The following is an 18857-nucleotide window of genomic DNA, read 5'->3' as shown; positions in this document are numbered from 1 at the left end:
ACCACAGTGAGTATCTGAAGCTTCTCCCACTCTCTCTTTGTTTAAATAAATCTCTGGAGCTTTTGAAGCCATGTATTCTCCCAGTGGCTTTCTAGGGGCCTGACAAGTGCTTCTGCTTTGGTGTATGACTATGTCCTAGATTTCCAGATAAGATGGGAAATGGTTCCAGAGCAGGAAGATAACATAAACTGGAAAAATGGAAAAACCATCCTCCTGTTTGGCATAAATGACAGCTGAGGTCTCCTTCTAGACCTGCCAAGCCCTTCTCCAAAGAAGCCATCTCCCACTCTCCAGTCTGAGCATGGGGTCACAATCTGAAAGAAAAGTGGAAGGGTTTGAAGAGGGGTTTTATTAAAAGATGGGGCGGGAAGAAGTTTGGTTCATGAGGAGGAGCTGAAGATTTTATTCATGGAGAGGAGAGGGAGTTTGGTCCATGGGAAGGGGAATAAGGGACCAGCCCCTGGGGAAGAACAGTTGTTCATAGGGAAGAGGTTTGCTAGCTGTTGCTCAGGACAGGAGTCATGTTTGGGCCTTGCAAGCTGAGGTCTTTCCGTGGATGGATGTGCAGTAGCTTGTCCTGGTGGGTGTGGTGGGTCCTACCACTGTGCTAGAAAGTCACAGATGGCCTTCCACAGCTTTCCTGCCCGGGGAACTGTGCCTACTGCTTGTAGCAGAGTTAGGTCTGAGTGCCCTACCCTGCTGAGTCATGTTGAGTTGGCATAGCCCCCATGACTGCAGGGACCGCCAAGAGCGCTGCAGGTGACAGCAGCAGCAAGAGTGCTCGGGCTGTCCTACAGTACAGACTGAGAAGGCCATGGATGGTCATCCCATGGGTGTGTTTTCTGGAAAGAGGCACGAAGCAGTCTGTACTCACCGATGGCACTGCCCAGTCTGTTGGGCTCACCTATTTCTGCATGGCAGGCAGAGCCACTGTGCACTTGCCTGGAGTACCTCATCGTGGCTATGAAGTAGTCTCCATGGCTGATGGAGGGCTGCACTAAGAAGGCTTCATAGCCTTGGGTGCTGATGAGTGGTGAACCTTTAAAGGAGGACTTCAAAGAGAGGTAATAATATCACTCGTGGGCATCATGCAGCTGGAGAAACTCCTGAAGTGAACACCTCAGTGATGCTAGAAAGACCTGCAGTGCCACCTCCTGAGCATCCCTTGCTGTTGCTGTCACTCCCACACCAAACTGTGAAAGCTCCCACTGAGAGGAGGGTCAGGAGTGAGCTGACCATGACATGGGCATGAGGCCCTCAAGCACATGTGCAGCTACTGCAAGATAGGTACCAGCTCCTCCTGGGGGACTGAGGTTTTTTTGTCTCAGCAAACCTCACCAGTTACCATCCCAGGCTCGAGAGTGAGACCCTCCTGGTGTGCCAGTTCCCCTCCTCTAGAGCTGCTGGCTGATGGGGGTAGATTAGCTGAACCACGGGCAGAAGGAAAGTCCTCTGGGTGGGAGAGCTACAGCTCTATAGTGTGATGAAGTAAAGAGGAAATAATCTCTTAGCCGAAAGCTTCTCAAGTTTTTCACATGATTTCAACCCACATTGCTGCTTTGGGGCTGGCTCCTTACATATTGTCCAGAGAGTATCCAGTCATGAGCCTGTATCCAGACCCTGGACGTACCCTTGAGCCCGTAAGAGCTATTCCAGAAAGCTGGACTGAGCTGTGCAGGGTATTCTCATCACCAGCATTCCCCTGTACACCATCTTCTGAAACGCCTCTGCCATCCAGAGGCTGTATTTGGCCTTGAGCATAGAACCAGATGGCCTTCTCCATAAAGAGTTTTTAGTGCTGCAGCCTTTATATTTTTAAATCTGGACAAACTGGTTTTATTAACTGTCACCCCTGAACTGCTGGGAACTTTTCCTCCTCTACTCGCCCTACAATTTCTGTGGGGCTAAGCTACCACTTCTTACTTTTTTCCATTTTATCCTGCTCGCTCCATCCCTTTACAAGATCTGCCCTTCACCTGTTGGAGCAGAAAATGCACTGGATACAGTTTTTTAAACCTCTAGTTGTTCTTCCATGCCACTGTGCTCTGGACAAGGACAGACTTGGCTTCAGGCTGTTGACTCTCAGTAGTATGCAAATAAACCCACAGTTTGAAATATAGGAAAAATATGTCATTGGCAGGTGAAGAAGAAACTTTCTATGTTTGAAGTTGTACCTAAATTAGGTCCTTAATCACTGTTAAACTTGAGACATTGTGGTTCACACATGCATTTTCTTATCATAAATGTGTCTGTGTCATGAAAATGAGTGCTAAAAATGCTTGCAGGAAAACCAGAAGTGTGTCAAATGGGAAAGGGGAGGATGTTGCTTTTTGTGATTAGGATGGGAAATAATGAATGTAATAATGAGCTTTTCTTTTTTGTGTTGCTTAAGTTTAATGATCTTGTTGCTACAGCTAATGCTTAATCATGTATTTAGCAAACACCATCAGTGGTCACATAGCTACAGGTTGTTAGATTTACACCAGGATTTACAGGTGAAGATCTGCAGCCTGGATAGTAATACCAAGAGCCTGAAAGAGAAGAAATATGCAGCTTCTAAACACTCAAGACAGAGAGGAGAGCTGATGGAGGAATCTGCTGCTTCATTGGCTAATTAATGGATAATTAATGCCCTGGCTGCCCAGATGTCTTGTACGCTTTGCTAAATGAACATCAGCCTTGGTGGGCAGGATACCCTGGTTTCTCTTGAAGCTCAAAAGATTGCACCAAAACACCATAAATCCTATTTGGAGTTGACATAGGACAGCTTGCCTGTGGACATGTGAAAGCCCTGGGTACTGCACTTACACCCAGGCTTGAGTAATTGGTAGGACACGTATCATGTTAATACATTTGCATGGCAGATGATTCCGATCGTGGGAGCAGCATCAGGCTACCTGCAAATGTTGGCACACACCCTCAAAGGCAGACGGTGTCCTTGTACCAAGGGCAACCGGGGGTTACCAAATTGTCACTGAGACGCTAATGCAATTGCAATGACACGTATCACAAATACAAAAGAAATAACAGAACCACCCTTCAGGTACCTGGACTTCTGCTTATGTACATTTTTTAGGCAGAAAGCTGGATGGACAAGGTAAAGCACCTGCCAGGGTGATCAAAGTCCCCCTGGTACTAGGGGCTAGCTTCTGCTTTTGGTTTTCAATTTCTCTTTAGGGCAGAAATATTGACATTGTATTTTCAGCTTCTGAAAACCTGACGTTCACAAATCTTTTTTTTTTTTTCCCCAGATTTAAAATGATACATGTTTGTTAGCAGTTTCCTCTCTCATATTTTCTTTTTATTTATTTTGGCTTAATAAGAACTGTGAAAATATTTAAACAGTAAGAAGGATTGTCTACCTAATCTTGTGAGATTTACATGGCTGATTGTCAGTTAGAATTCAGCATTGTCTTTTGTGATCAGCCTGTATAGCTGTCATCATCCATGTTAAAGTGCTCATCTGGCCCAACACTTTGTTCCTTTCCAGACATTTCAGGATGGAATCTTCCATTCTGCACCTCTGGCCTGTTCTTATTTACACAGATATAACTTTGTCATTGTCGATATTACTGTGTCTATGATTTTGCTGAAAACAGCTCGAGCTTGCTCTGTGCAACTGCCTTGTTCTTTGTCCAGTCTTTGTCATCCACAATGATCAGCAGTTATTTTTACATGCATTTCCAAATCACTGATGATCTGACTACTGTTTAATTATACAAACCATCTCACTAAGTAATTTTAAATGGGACACAACTTTGGTTTTCCTGGATACAAATTTTGGCAGGGCCACCATTCAGACAAGCTGTATTTAGACCTTGGTATACTCCACAAATGCATGTTGGCAAAACAACCCATTTCTGGCTTCCCAAACCATCAGAGATGTCAACCAAAAGCAAAAAAGAAGCCAAATTTCACCATCATCTTTTACCATCATAAAATTAAGCCAATCTCTTTCACTTGCAGAAAAGAAATGGGTGCCTTTATTCTTTTTCCCTTTTTACTGATTGGTCAAAAAGGAAGTCAACATTTACGCAGAAGGAATGAAGTGTGCACCTTTCTGCTTAATCCAGGAAAGCAAACCAGTAGATATTTCCTCTTGGCTCAGTCCGGTCCCAGTTTCTCCATTTTTGGCCACACCCAGGTCAGACCAGGCTACTTTCTGTCCTGGTGCAGGTGCTATAAAGGAATGGCTTGTTTCCCAGTCCTACCAGCTCTGCAGAGATGGCAGGTAAGATCAGTGCTTTTAAATTTTATATCTGTATTTGACTGATTTGATATTTCTGGTGTGGGTATTGGTGCATTCCATGGGTGATCCCAAGGAAATGAGGAGACAGAGTAGAGCATTAGGAGCTGGTGGTCCTTCATACTTACTTCTCCCCCCATATGTGAAATACATTTATTTTGAGAAACAAGAAAAGACAGCTTTTCTGCCTCATGTATGTAGCAGTACCCTGCAATATAAGATTGCAAGGAATAAGCAGCCTTCAATCCCTTTGAAGATGGTTGGAGAGTTGCCACAGATTGTAAATGTAAAATAACCTGCCCCACTGTGAGTTCTTCCAAATTTTGTCTGTCCTTCCTGTTCTAAACAGTTAAAACATTGACTAAATTACTTAAAATATATCTAATTGTAACCTTTTTGCTAAAGATCTCCTTTCAGGGAAGGCATTGTGTCATATGAGAACAATGGATAAACATTTCTAGCATTAATGTGAAAAAGGAATAGAGGCAAATTTCAGGGAGCATCAAGAAGACTAATGGAGGTGGTTGAAGGCTGGAAGACCGGTGCTAGACATAGCAGCTTGTTTTCCTCAGTAACAAGACAGAAGGGGCAGAGAGGGATGTGTGAGGTATAACCTCCTTTAGACCAGCCACCTGAGAAGGACCCTCCCAAAGGCAGGACACTGCCCTCTTCCATTGCACCTTCCCAACAGTCTCCATCACTAAAGCCTGGACTGTAACTTGGCTGCCTCCTCCTTGACAGTTACTCAGCCCAATTTAGTGAATGTCCCACATCACAGGGATGTCCCTGTGTCCTGCTAACACCTATGCCTACAGCTACAGCCCTCACCAGCCCGAGTCCCACTTACAGACCTGATCAGAGGGGTGCTGTATTTTGTTCCTGGATCCCAAAAGAAATACTCAAACCAAACCTGTCAATCTCTTCTGATGCTTCAGTGAAGCCCTGCCCATTCAGAAGATTTATGTTGCATTTCTCTCTAGGCATGAAACCAAGAATTACTCTCTTAGGATCCATCATCACTGTCTGCTTAGTTGGGGCAATGGACTCCTCCTTAAATAGTAAGTTTCTGTTCCTCCTTCAGCTGCTACTGTGCTTGAAAGGGTGTGAGTCAAAACTCAGTCTGAGTTCCTAGTTAGACATAGCTCCAACACAAATTTGAAATAACCTGTAGACTGACTTGCTAACAATGAAGTCAATACCTAAGAAACTCGTCTAAGGAGATTGCCTTTTTAATCAACAGGTCTTCCAAGCACATGATCATCATTTTGTGACAGGGAAACTGGGTGAGATCATATATTTGGCTCCTTCTATGCATTTCCCTTTTCACAGGGAAGAATAGCTTCAAAACTGAGGGTGAAAAATAACTCCCTAAAAGCCTCCCAAAGCCATCAGAGCCAATTCTATGAAATGGGTAATAAGCTACCACTTTACAGTCACTTCTTGTCCTGTGACTTTCAGGACCTCAGCAATGGGATGAAGCAGATGAGCAAGAGAAGCACAGATAAAAGTGTCCAGGTAGCACTAAACACACAGTGGGAACTGCATGTAAAGCGAATGAGTGCACCTCAGCACCCAGCTATGGGGTGGGATGTGTAGCTCCTGGTGTACATTACAAAGTAGCCTCAATTTCTGCTTTTTCTTCTTTTTTTTAGTAGAGGACTCAGAGGTACTATCAGACTCCTCTCTTCTGAGCAGCATTAGTGAAGCCAGGCAGCTGGTAGACACAGCATATTTACATGCCCGAAAAAGGTGAGTCCTTTTTGCATGAGGCCCCCAACATTATAAGGAAATAAGAGAAAATATGTGTGTGTTTCTTCTGCTTTTCAATGCATATTTATTGTAGAAACACCTTTGTTCAAGGGCTCTCCCTGTCATAGCTGGAGAGACCCTTTTGCCCAGTTTGTCTGGATTCTAGTGTCCTGTCTCAGCCCCAGGGCCACCCTTCATCACCCAAATCTATTGCCTCCTCACCTACACTGCCATGGGCACCTCTCAGTAGTCCATAGTGGTATGGGCACACTGGACACATGTTGCATCCTCTCCGGGCTGCTGAAGTTCTGCCCCTCTCCAGAACGACCACAGTTGTGCAGACAAACACCCTGTCACAAACAAGTCTTGGTGGAAGCCAAACCCCAGGTATCCCTCCATATATTGTCCCAAAAGGCTGGTTCCAGGAAGCAGAATGCTCTGGGGAGGAGTCTCTCTGCACCCACCCTACAGAAGGTTTTTCATTGTGCAAGAAAGAGCCATGGGACCGGGAAGAGATGCAGCATGGCCAAGGTTGTCTCTCTGTTCACAGGATATATCTTGTGACATACTAAATGTAAAATTTTGTCCAGTCACTGAATAACTCAGTTTTCCACTGATCTAGCTTTCCACATGATATAACAAAATTTATCATGGCAAGGACATAATGCAAACTTGAAGTAGGGATCACAATGATTTGTTTGCAAAAATCAGTGCAAAGTGCAAAGATGATGACCAGCCAGCTTGTCCTAGGTGAGCAGAGCCTGCCTGGGACCCAGCAGCGCTGTCACATCTAAGTACACCCAGCCTAGCATGACAGAGGAGGTCTGATTTCAAAGAAGGTGCTTCATGGGACTCTCTTATGTTCAGCTTAAAGAGAAAACTAGAGGAAAATGTTGCCAACTCAATGGATTTCCTGAAGCACTTAAAGGACCCAGCAGGAAGAACCAGATCTGCAGTCCGTGCTGCCGATTACTTGGAAACTACTTTGAAACTCCTCAAAATAAAGCTGCGTCTCTCTGGGAAATGGACACTCAATGTTACAGGTAATGTGATTTAGACCAAAATGTCTTACAAACAGCTAAGAGCAGAAAAATCTAGCACAGCAGGAGTGTCAGAGCGCAGCTCTGCCATGATCTAAATAACTGGTCATAAAACCCTTCCCCACAACAGCCCCCGGTGAATAGACTTCAAGCACGCTCAGAGGCAGGTCAAACCACCTGGTGTTTTATTCATCATCTTTGGCAGTGCCTGTCTCATATCTTTGATGATAAAAGCAGCCTAACAATAAGTGTGATAAACCTGGGACAGAACGTGTGGAATGCCAGGAGAGTCTGACCGCTGAGAACAGAAGCCCATCTTCCACTTCTGGTCCTCACACCCACCTGCCCAGGTTGTACCACCCTGCAGGGTCATCATTTTATTCCCAGTCTAGGGTAAAATGTTGCTGGTGACGATGCTCCCCATATTCCCCTGGAAAGTTGTTCCATGCCAACCTAGTTTCCCTAGCCCAGAGGTGAGAGCTGATCCACAAAAGGGTTTAGGCACGGAACAATTCAAATCCTCGTGTTATATATACACAGCTCTGACTCAGACATTGACCTAGAATATCAAGAAGCTAAAATAAAAATGAGTAAGAGCAGATGTTTTGCACTGTTTCTCTTGCAGACCTCCTAGACCAAAAACAGAAAGAGATGATTTCCAAAGAAACAGGCTGTGACTATCAGATTCGTTCCATTAAATGCCCAAATCATGACATTTACCGGACCATTACTGGGGAGTGCAACAACAGGTAGGGTTTGCGTGTGGACAAGGAGAGTCCCAAGTCTGTACTTTGACCCAGGATAGATGGCTTAAGGTCATTTGTGTAAGTAGCTTTCATCAGGGCAAGAAAAGTGAAATGCTCATTTTAGTGGTCCCTGTAATGGATGTTTCATTTCTACCTACGCCTGGCAGGAAAAAGATGCCATTTCTTGAAAATTTCAGGTTTCAGCCCATTGCCCTCCATGTGCTGCTTTGGGTGAAGGAAGGGACTTCTTGGAGTGGGGGGAGGTGAAAAGTTGAGGAAAGCAGATTTTGGGGCTATGAAAGCCAGCCTCTCACTCCGCTTGAGGCTCCAGGAAATCACCCCTCCACTCCTCTGTAGCATGGATAATACAAATTTCCCCAGACTGGTTCGTATGAAGATATTCCGCTATCAACATATCTCATCTCCGTGGCTGCTGTTGCGATGCATAAGGATGGGAAGTAAATAAGACTTTAATTCTTGACTATTCTAGCTTCATGTATTATGTATCCTTATGCAATAGCTTCCCTCCTGGTTCAAACTGGGGATCATATATTCATTTCCTTGTTAGCTTTTTTTTTGACCAGAAGATGGCAAAACTTCAAGCCTAATACTTGGAAGTCAAGGCTTGCTGTCCTGTTCTGCCATAGACTTGCTGCCTGGTGTGCTAACTCCAGCCCCCAAGTCTAAGTGGGACTCATATCTGATGTGCAACTGGTATGAAACAGATGTGCCAGATGTGAAAACATAGCACAACTCAGCATCACACATGCAGGGAACTCACATGGTGCTAGTGTTACAGTCAGTCTGTAAGTTTACCTACAGACCCCAGAGCCTTCAGCGACCCAAGGACAGCAGTGTCCATGCTGACTTTTAGGCTCAGGTTAGTTAGGGTTGTCCTTGGGCTTGCTAATCTAGTGGGCTGCCAGTGAGATAACAAGGCACTCAGAAGTGAGGGGACTCTGTGGTATGTTAACATTTTTCCAAGGATCTTGCTCAGCTTGAGATGGACACCATGGGATAGCACTTGAATATTTTGCAAAAATCTGCCTGCAAGGACAGTAATAGCAATCAAAACAAGAGCCATGGTGGTACTGGGTTCTTAATATTTGATGGAATTGCCTCAGCTATGGTGTGGCTAGGTCCTGCACATGGGTTGGGGCAATCCCAAGGACAAATACAGGCTGGTCTATGAGTGAATTGAGAGCAGCCCTGCAAAGAAGGACTTGGGGATATTAGTGGATGAAAAACTGAATATGAGCCAGCAATGTGCGTTCACAGCCCAGAAAGCTGACTGCATTCTGGGCTGCATTAAAAGAAGCATAACCAGCAGGTCAAGGGAGATGATTCTGCCCCTCTACTCCGCTCCCATGAGACCCCACCTGCAGTAGTGTGTCCAGCTCTGGGGGCCCCAGCATAAGAAGGACATGGACCTGTTAGAGCGAGTCCAGAGGAGGGACACGAAGATGATCAGGGGGCTGGAACACCTCTCCTATGAAAACAGGCTGAGAGAGCTGGGGTTGTTCAGCCTGGAGAAGAGAAGGCTCTGAGGAGACTTTATAGTAGCTTTCCAGTACTTAAAGGGGGCCTACAGGAAAGATGGGGAGGGACTCTTTATCAGGGAGTGTAGTGATAGGTTGAGGGGTAACAGTTTTAAACTGAAATAGGGTAGATTTAGATTAGATATTAGGAGAAAATTCTTTACTGTGAGGTTGGTGAGACACTGGAACAGGTTGCCCAGAGAGGCTGTGGATGCCCCCTCCCTAGAAGTGTTCAAGGTCAGGTTGGATGGGGCTTTGAGCAACCTGGTCTAGTGGAAGGTCTCCCTGCAGGGGGGCAGGGGGGTTGGAACTAGATGATCTTTAAGGTCCCTTCCAACCCAAACCATGCTATGATTCTATGATTGCAGTTTGAGAGATTCTGTGTTGGACATGGGGAAAAACTTCCTGAAGGGGCAGCCTTGGCACAGGTCCCTGCGGAGGTGGAGGATCTTCATCCTCGGAAGCTTCCAGCCCTCAGCTGGACAAAGGCATGGCTGCCCTGATCATTGATGATGGCACTACTGTGAGACTGATTTTGTGTGGTGCAGCAGTGGAGGCAGAGGTGGTACAGAGATTTAAACACCAAATAAAATTAATATTACGGCATGAGAAATCTTTTTAAAAAGATTTTGTCAAAAAAGTTCATTTTTCTCTGCAGTAGTAATCTTGATATTATTTACTTCTCAGTGTTTTCTGGCTATTACCTCTGTTACCAGAGTGATCAGACACGGATTAAAGGGCTGCAAAACGTTAGTCTCTACAAGCCTGTTCATTTCTGAAATAATAACTGGTGTTTGCTTTTCTTCTTGTGATGCACCAGAAAGCATTCTCATCTGGGGTCCTCAAACCGCGCATTTGCTCGCTGGCTCCCAGCAGCATATGAAGATGGCATGTCTGTTCCCAGAGGAGCAAGTGAAGGAAAGCTGTACAATGGATTTCCACTCCCGCTGGTGAGAACTGTTATTCTTGTCCAGATAACAGTAGTGGGCACTGCCCTGGCTGCATCCATCAGAAATGAAACAGTGGCAACATCTAGACTCTAAATTTCTTGATCCTTTCCTCTGATCTCAGGTGCTAATTTGAGGCTTGTTTTCTACAACTGAGCTATGGCTTGGTGGGGTATTTTTTGTGGAGACAGACATGAGCAAAAAGGTTGTGAATACTTTACTAAGCAGAGCATGGACCACATAACATTTTTAGAAGTGTGCATCCCAAGATTTGATGCAGACAGCACCACAGTGTCTCAGATACACAAGGATGTTTATACAAACCATAAGGCTTGGGTGTTCCTCAGCCATCTTCTTGACTTTCTGGATGTGTGCACATACATCAGTTTCAGCCATGAAAGGCTTTACATGAAGATGGGCTTGGCTGAATGACTGTCGAGTCACATCTGTTTTGATAGAGCTGGTGCATGGCATGGGTCTGTTTAATGCCATAATTAACTGTTACGAGCTTATCTAAGATCGTCTTATGCATGATCTCATAGTGGGTGTTATACTGAGAGGTAAATTCACCATGGTAGATATAGTCACACATTTTCGTTTTGGTTTTCTGCAGGTTCGAAAAGTGTCAAATGAAATTGCTTACACAGCCAACAAGAACATCACTCAAGATCAAGAGCTCTCTCTTGTCTTCATGCAGTGGGGCCAGTGGGTCAACCATGACATAGACTTAGCCCCTGCCAGCGGTGCAGGAGCAAGCCCAGAGCTTCACTGCGAGAATGATTGTGCCTTCAAGTCCCCTTGCTTCCCAATTAAGGTACCCTGACTTTCATTCCATCCCACGCTATCTTAAGACAGTAAAAATAAAACTTCATGACTTTCTGAGACATTGCTTATGTTTGTTTGCTTTAGTTTCCCCCTGATGACCCACGGATGCTGAGGTCAAACTCTTGCATGCCATTCATCCAGTCGGCATCCGTGTGCAATCCCAGGACGTTTACTCGTGAGCAGATCAACGCTGTCAGCTCGTTCATCGATGCCAGCACAGTGTACGGCAGCGAAGACTCTGTGGCAAAGAGTATTAGAAATCAAACAAACCAGCTAGGTTTGATGGCTGTGAACCAGAATTTTACTGATGCGGGGCTGGAATTATTGCCCTTTGAGAACACAACAAAAAGTATTTGTGTTCTCACCAATGAAAGCATGAACATCCCCTGTTTTAAAGCAGGTAAGGTGCATCTGTAGAGTAGTTTTCAGTGGCCCATGAAGTCAAAAAGGGTCATTATGGTCAGGTGTCTGATCTGAGTTTATATTTGCATGAGGAGCTGCAAGACATGATTGTGTAAGGTGATAGACAGGAGACCCTTCCCCAAATTAAAAAAGAAGAATAATTGAGCAATAATTGTTTAATTAAACATGAAAATTATTTTGTTTTATTTTCCCAAAAGAGTTACAGCAAATCATTCTCCCTTTAAAAAGTCATTTCAAAGGTAGGAGAAATTTTCAATAGAGTAACCACCAGCATTTAAAACTTCTCAGTGACTTTTTTCCCCCCTCCTGCCTACAATTCACGATTCAGTTTCCAACTCAATCACTACTAACAATTAAATGTTCTTAATCAATTTAGTTAACTCTTCCTGGTACCACATTCTAAATTTTTAATATTTCAAATATCCCAACCTACATCAGAAGACAAGTCTAGAATTTTGTCTGAAATGTAAACAAAATGATGACTCAAAACACAGAATTTATTAAAATGGGAAGTGATCCATCATAAGCACAACATTAAAAAAAATTATAAATGTGAAGCTTGCAAAGCCAATCATAAGAATATAGAGTGTTCCCATTGCACATTATTTTCTCATTCCCTGCACACAAGAACTCCCTGTTGAGTGAGGAGATACTCAGTGCTTCTGCCGTCAGCTGTCAGAGGGTCTTCACTGCATCCCCTCCAGTTTTCTCTCAACATCTCTGCTGAAGGCACATTCACAGACCTCTCAGAGGTGTTTACAACTTGGGTGAACTGAGACAAATTTTCAAAACCAAACATTTACAGCAATGATATGAAAGAAGATTGTATCCTTGAAGTATGAAAGGAAGGCAGACATGAGATTTTTTTCAAAACGAGACATTTACAGCTGCTTCATGTCCATGTGCAGTATAGTTTAAATTTCCCAAAGCCTCTTATCTAATGATTTTGGCTAAATAGTTTGGACAGAGAATGTTTTGTCTGTGCTGGAAAGAAATATCTGGCATGAATAATGACTGCTAGGGATCTTAAGCATGAGCATTACTGCCAGTAACACTGACTCTTCTAACACAAAAACCTGCTGCTGAAATAAAAAGCAATTTACAAAATTCCTAAAATATTTTCATTTGTAGGTGACAAACGGGTAACTGAAAACCTGGGACTTTCTGCACTGCACACTGTCTTTCTACGCGAACACAACCACCTGGTTACAGAGCTGAGGAAATTAAATCCTCACTGGGATGGAGAAAAGCTTTACCAAGAGAGTCGAAAGATTGTAGTTGCCATAAACCAGGTACTGATCACTGTTTATCATCCACATGCTTAGGAATGGTTTTTCTTCCAGGAAAAGGAGGAAAACCAATCTTTGCAGACCTAGTGGAGTTATTTGTGGGAGTTGAAAATTGTGAATAAGGATGCTCCATCTGAGATGATAGCATGGTATCCAGAGCTTTTTTTATCCACTATTTTACCAATTTATCAATTATTTATTATAGTAAATAATTTTAATATATTACGCCAAACTCATGCCATTGCTACAGCTCTTTTTTCTGAAGATCTTAATGAACTCTGCTACTGGATGGAGAGTTCATGTTCATGCTCTGCACCTGACTTTGATGGCATTTCTGCTACAACTGCTGATGACTGGCTCTGCTTTTGTGCTTTTTCAGATAATAACATACAGAGATTACCTCCCACTTCTGCTTGGGGAGGAGACCAGAAAGTGGATCCCTTTGTACAGTGGCTACAATGACAGTGTGAATCCTACAGTCTCAAATGTTTTTTCCCTGGCTTTCCGATTTGGTCATACGTTAGTACAGCCTTTTGTATCCCGTCTGGATGACAGTTTTCAGCCTTTGGGTTCATTCTCCCATGTCCCTCTTCATTTGACTTTTTGCGCTACATGGAGAATTATAATGGAAGGTAAGAACATGGGGCAGCCAGCAGTCCTGGTGTGGTCCTGAAGCAGACACTCAGGTGGAGGTCAGCTGGTAAGACACACGAGCCTAGACTCCCAAAAATTCTTTAGCTCCATTTATTTAACTGACCTCACATGAATTACAGTGCCATTCAACTTGGAAGGTGCTCATGACATGTCTACCCAAGGGGCTGCAGACAAATCTGTGGTCTGCTAAATGTGGGGCAGCAGGACAGTCCTGCAGAATTGTCACCAAACAGAGCCTAACATTGGTTCTGCATTGTAACCTGGCAAAGGACCCTTGCCAAAAATCATGTGCTGTTATACTCCAACCATTGAATGTTATCAAGCACCAGCTCCTGCAGAAGCAGCCACATTGGAGCAGGATTTTGCATCAGAATATACAGTTGTGTACCTTCTTTTGCACAGTTTTTCAGTGCTGTCTTCCTCAGTTCACTGCACGATAATTGCATTCATATTCTGAGCATGTCACTAAATAACCAGAATACGTAACAGATTAAACCTCCTTCTCAAGTTGCTGTACATCTCAGCTCAGCGAGATCCGACAGTGCAAGTATTGCACTTTCACTCAAATAGTGCAACTGATCATGCTGTTGCAGGATGCATGAGGCTCATAATGCCAAATGTCAGTCAACTAAGATTTAGGTCAAGCTAAGCTATTATATCCCTCTGTAATTAGCAGGCATTGCCAGAGGGTGGTCCATCCAGTTTAACTGAGCTAAGACAGTGTAATTGCTTCTTAGTGGTGGCCATCTCTCTTCATGACTCCAGAGGGAGTTACAGGATCCTGCTCTTATACAGCTGATATGTGCAGGCATGAATCTTTCCAAGGAAGACAAATGTCTCTTCCAAAATGAGTTATCTAACTAATTAGGGAAAACATACCAAATTACACACATGCAGCCAATTTTCCTGTGTTTTACTAATACTGTCTTCTTAATGGCTATGAAAAAGACATAGACAAACAGACATGAATTGATTCTATCATTGTATTTAATATTTTAATAAATAATTGTCAATTAATAGCTAATTATAAACAAAATCAATTGCAAAACCTAAACCTTGGACAGAGCCCCATGTATCAGTACATGCTGGGGACTGACAGGCTAAGGAGCATTTTTGCAGAAAGTGACCTGGAGGTCCAGGTGGGCAACAAGTGGATTTAGGGCTGCAGAAGGGAAGATTGAGGGATGGAGGTGGGGGATCTAGTTACTAAAGGGAGGCCTCATCTACTGGCATATGCAGGTATGTACCTATGCACTAGTATATGTTGAAATGGAAATATGGAGCTAGGTGAACCCCACACAGCCCAGAGTAGAAAAGACATCTCACGCAGCACTGTTTCAGCTGCACAAAATGGACCATCAAAGCTGGAACTTCATACAATAAGTAAGTCTTTTCCTGGTTTGGAATGGATGCAGGTGGCATTGACCCACTGATACGGGGCATGGTGGTTAATCATGCAAAACTGATGAAACAGAATCAACTGCTTGTTGAGGAGCTCCAGAACCACCTTTTCGAACAGACGGAGATAATGGGTCTTGATCTAGCAGCCCTGAACATGCAACGGGGAAGAGATCATGGCCTTCCAGGTAAGGAGACACAAGTCCACACGTCCTGTGAACAATATTCTTTTTTCTTCTGCTGTTTATAGTAGTTCCGCGAATGTACTAAGCTTTTTCCATACCAATGGGAAGAAACAGTACCTTGATTTGAGGGCAAAGGGTGGATAGACAGTCAAGCTCAGGGAAGAAAAGGTCTCAGTATTATAAAGATCTTTCTCTGAGGGATTTAAGACAAGGACAAAAGGCTTAGAAAGCGAAGATGATAGTTGGGATAATGTAATAAAGAGGGGTAGAAACAATGGTGTATTGCAAAGAGAGGTGGTGTGGGGTACAGAAGGTACAGATACAAACAACAAAGTTCAGCTTTCATGTGGGCTAGATAGACCATCTGTGCTTTGTTCTTTGCCCATCAATGCTTATTTTGTGTCTTCAGACAACCCACAGCTTTGAGCAGAAGTGGCTTGCACCCACAGGTATGATTGCCCCCAGGCACTGGAGAAGAAGGGGTGCTCTTGAGTTAAGCACAACCAAATGTTGCTCTTTTCCAGGACTTTGATCTTAGAAGTTTTCCCTCCCCAAATGGCAAAGACTGGTGCATTCCCCTTCAGCACTAGGTAGCTCTAACCGACAGGATGCAATGAACCTGTAGTTGTGTGCAAAGACAACCCAAATTGTGTGCATACAAAAAGGACCGTTGAAAATATGGCACTTATGGTGACTGTCTAGACAATAACATCTTCCAGATCCTTTACCGCCATGAAAAGAAGCAGACATTGCTCATGAGCCAAGAGGTCTGTTTAGCTCCTGAGCCTAGGCAGATGGTGGGGAGACATGGGTCCTGATTAGCCACTGTTCCTGCTTTTGCAGGTTACAATGCCTGGAGGCGCTTCTGTGGGCTCTCCCAGCCTCAAAACGTAGATGAATTCTCTGAGGTGCTAGGCAATTCCGAACTGGCCAAGAAGTTCATGAAGTTGTATGGGACACCAGACAATATTGACCTCTGGATTGGGGCAATCGCAGAGCCCTTTGTTCCCCAGGGCAGAGTTGGACCCCTCCTGGCCTGCATCATTGGCACCCAGTTCAGGAACCTGCGTGATGGGGACAGGTAGGTAGCCCTGAGAGCAAACCTTTCCCATGGAATTTATTATGGGAAAAAAATGCTGACATTTCATGTGACATACTAATCCGGCCCATCTCCAACATGCCAGTGACTGCTCCCAGCAAGGCTCAAACTTTGATTTTAGCCCAGTTGCCAAAGGAGTCTTTTTTGCAGCCCATTCCTGCAGACCCATGTGGTTGAGGAGCACCAGCTCCAGGCCATGGGTGATCTGCAGTAGTCTTTGCCTGAGGTGACATTTGCTCTCAGGGTACAAAAGAGGAGGCTCAGTCACTGCAGCCCAGCAGCCTGGTGATGCTGTGTGGAAGAGGCAGGCTCTCTGCACTGGTGGGTAAGTGGCAGAATCCAGACCTGGCTACACTGGAGACACCTCTTTCCAAGGGGGTGCGCCTGCTGCCTGATGAATCAAGGTGGATCTGAGCAGAGACTCACCTTGCTCAGATTCCCATCTTGGGAAGTATCCAGCACCAAATGCCTTCAAGGAGACTATAAACTGCTTCTGAAAATATCATTGCAGATTCTGGTGGGAGAAACCAGGAGTTTTCACTCTGCAGCAGTTGCATGCACTGAGAAAAATCTTACTGTCAACTGTGATCTGTGACAATACTCATATCAAAAAGATACCCAGGGATGTGTTCAAGATCAACAGTTATCCTGAGAACTTTGTTGACTGCCATGAGATTGACAAGCTCGACCTCTCACCCTGGAAAGATGAGCCTGAGAGTGGCACAAAAGGTACACAGTTGTTTGAGGTCTGTCAAAAATAATAAATGCCCTACAAGGTCAGACTCTTCCATGCCTAAAGCAATAAAAGAATTAAGGTCATCTCAGTGACTCTGCCCCCCAAAAGACCTTGACCATCCCTTCAGCCCCACTCAGACACCACTGGAGGCAGAGATGCTGTTAGCCTAGTCTCCTTGCAATCCATCACCTTCGTCATCCCTTACTAGATTGTCTCTTTCTCTTCAGCTAGACAGGAAATCCCTGAAAATCCAGTCTGTTCTGGCCCTTGTGAATGTGTCCTCTAAATACCTTATTCCAGGACAACTGGAGTCTTACTTCACAGGAAGGGTGTCCATGAGGAAATTAATTTGAATTAGCCAACCTGCTCCAAATTCATACTCTGCTGCTCCAAGCCCCTGCTCTCCCCTTGCCTTCCCTAAAGCTTTAAAGCATTTTAAGGTATATCTGGAGTTGTTGTGACACTGTATGGCCTGACACACCAGTAGTTTAACACACATAGTCAGAGATTATGATGTACCACATCCTGAAAGACAGTAAAACAGTGTCTTCATTTAAGAGATGTGGACACTAGCTGTGTCCTCTTATTGATATGCTTTTGGCATAGGCTTTCCCAGTTGAAAACGGTGTAGGGAGAACAGAGACTTGCAGAAGACAGGTATGACCTGAGCAGAATGGACTGGGTTGGATTTTTTTTCCGTCCGGCAATCCATTTATAGATGATCACGATATCTGGGGGTCACCTACTCTGTCCTTGTGCAAGGCACAGACCACAAAGCATCTCCGGGCAGTTCCTGTATTGAGTTTGATTAACTGTATTTGGGAGAGACACTGTTGTTTAAGAAAGACATTTGCACTTGATGGAAAGGCTAAATTATGGTGACTTCACCCCATTCTTTAGGAACCAAGTCCAGCTGATGCTTGCCTTCTCGATACGATAGAGGCTTCCTGATTTCTTTTATTAATTTAGTCTTACGGTCAGTAAAACTTGCTGAGCCTGTTCCTGTGGCTCTTTTATCACCAGTCTGGGAGGAACCTGAATTGTGTTTGCATAATCCAGAGATAGTGAAATCCCAGGGTGTTAAAAAGCAACTGCTAAAAGTTTAACCTTTTCAAGTGCCAAGAAATTGCCCCAAAAGCACTCATCCAAAGGGTGTCTGATGTTAGGTCACTGGAGGTACCTTTTGACAAGGCTGGAAGTACTGCGGTGTCTCAGAGGTACAAGGATACAGGGGTGACCTGATACTCAGTTACCCATTCACCAGTGACTATTTTAAGCTATGGAGTCAAATAATAATGTGGGGAGAAAAACTGTGTCCCGGAAACATTTTCTGCCTCTCAGTAACTTTTTCTGCTTCATTGACAGTTTCTAATCCTGCTCATCAGACCAACACTGGAAACTCCTAATGGTGGCACTGAGCTGCTCTTGGGAAAGTGCTGCCTGTACATCATGCTCAGCTGACTGCTGTTGACTGAACCTTGGCACATGATTTTCCAGACAGGGGCTCAAGACTATGTCTACTGTTTTATTTGCTGTACTGTAATTTTTATATCATTTATTTGTAAAAGCTTCCAGTAATGTAAGTCTTCAAGTGGAAAGGTAATGACATTTTATTGTCTGTTGCCCTAAAAAAATGTTCAGAGGTGTGCAAGAGCTGGTTAGGTGCTGGATGCTTTATGACTCTCTAAAGGCACAATCAAGACAATTTTTTTACTTCCCATCCTGAATGGGTGTCAAATCTGGAGGCTGGTGTGCTCGCATTTAAAATCAAATTCCTTATCCTTTGTACCTGTTCAGAAATTAGCAAGTTCATGTAATCTTTATCAAAGCTTTTCTTATCTCCTTCTTGTTTTGCACAAGAGCGTAAACTGTTCAGGCTGTTTCTAATTAGTATTTCAGTCTTTGAAGACACTGGAGAATGACAGCTGCATCTTGAAGCCTAGAGACATCTTTTATTTAAATCCTATAGTGAACATGTGTGT

General features: G+C 44.1%; 1 protein-coding gene across 1 annotated transcript; it reads left to right on the top strand.

Annotated features, from left to right (window-relative positions):
* Positions 1-5004: 5004 nt before the first annotated feature.
* On the top strand, positions 5005-18336 carry LOC104314381 (eosinophil peroxidase). The gene is made up of 13 exons (XM_069793030.1): positions 5005-5304; positions 5902-5995; positions 6863-7038; positions 7661-7784; positions 10140-10269; positions 10880-11080; positions 11176-11491; positions 12646-12806; positions 13183-13435; positions 14873-15043; positions 15884-16121; positions 16651-16885; positions 18241-18336. The coding sequence occupies exons 1-13, from the start codon at positions 5052-5054 to the stop codon at positions 18334-18336; spliced, it is 2448 nt and encodes an 815-aa protein (XP_069649131.1). The 5' UTR covers positions 5005-5051.
* Positions 18337-18857: the final 521 nt, after the last annotated feature.

Source organism: Haliaeetus albicilla, chromosome 9, assembly GCF_947461875.1.
Source record: "Haliaeetus albicilla chromosome 9, bHalAlb1.1, whole genome shotgun sequence".
NCBI classification, from domain to species: domain Eukaryota; kingdom Metazoa; phylum Chordata; class Aves; order Accipitriformes; family Accipitridae; genus Haliaeetus; species Haliaeetus albicilla.
Note: the sequence above shows the minus strand (reverse complement) of the source record. Positions and strands in the feature narration are given on the sequence as shown.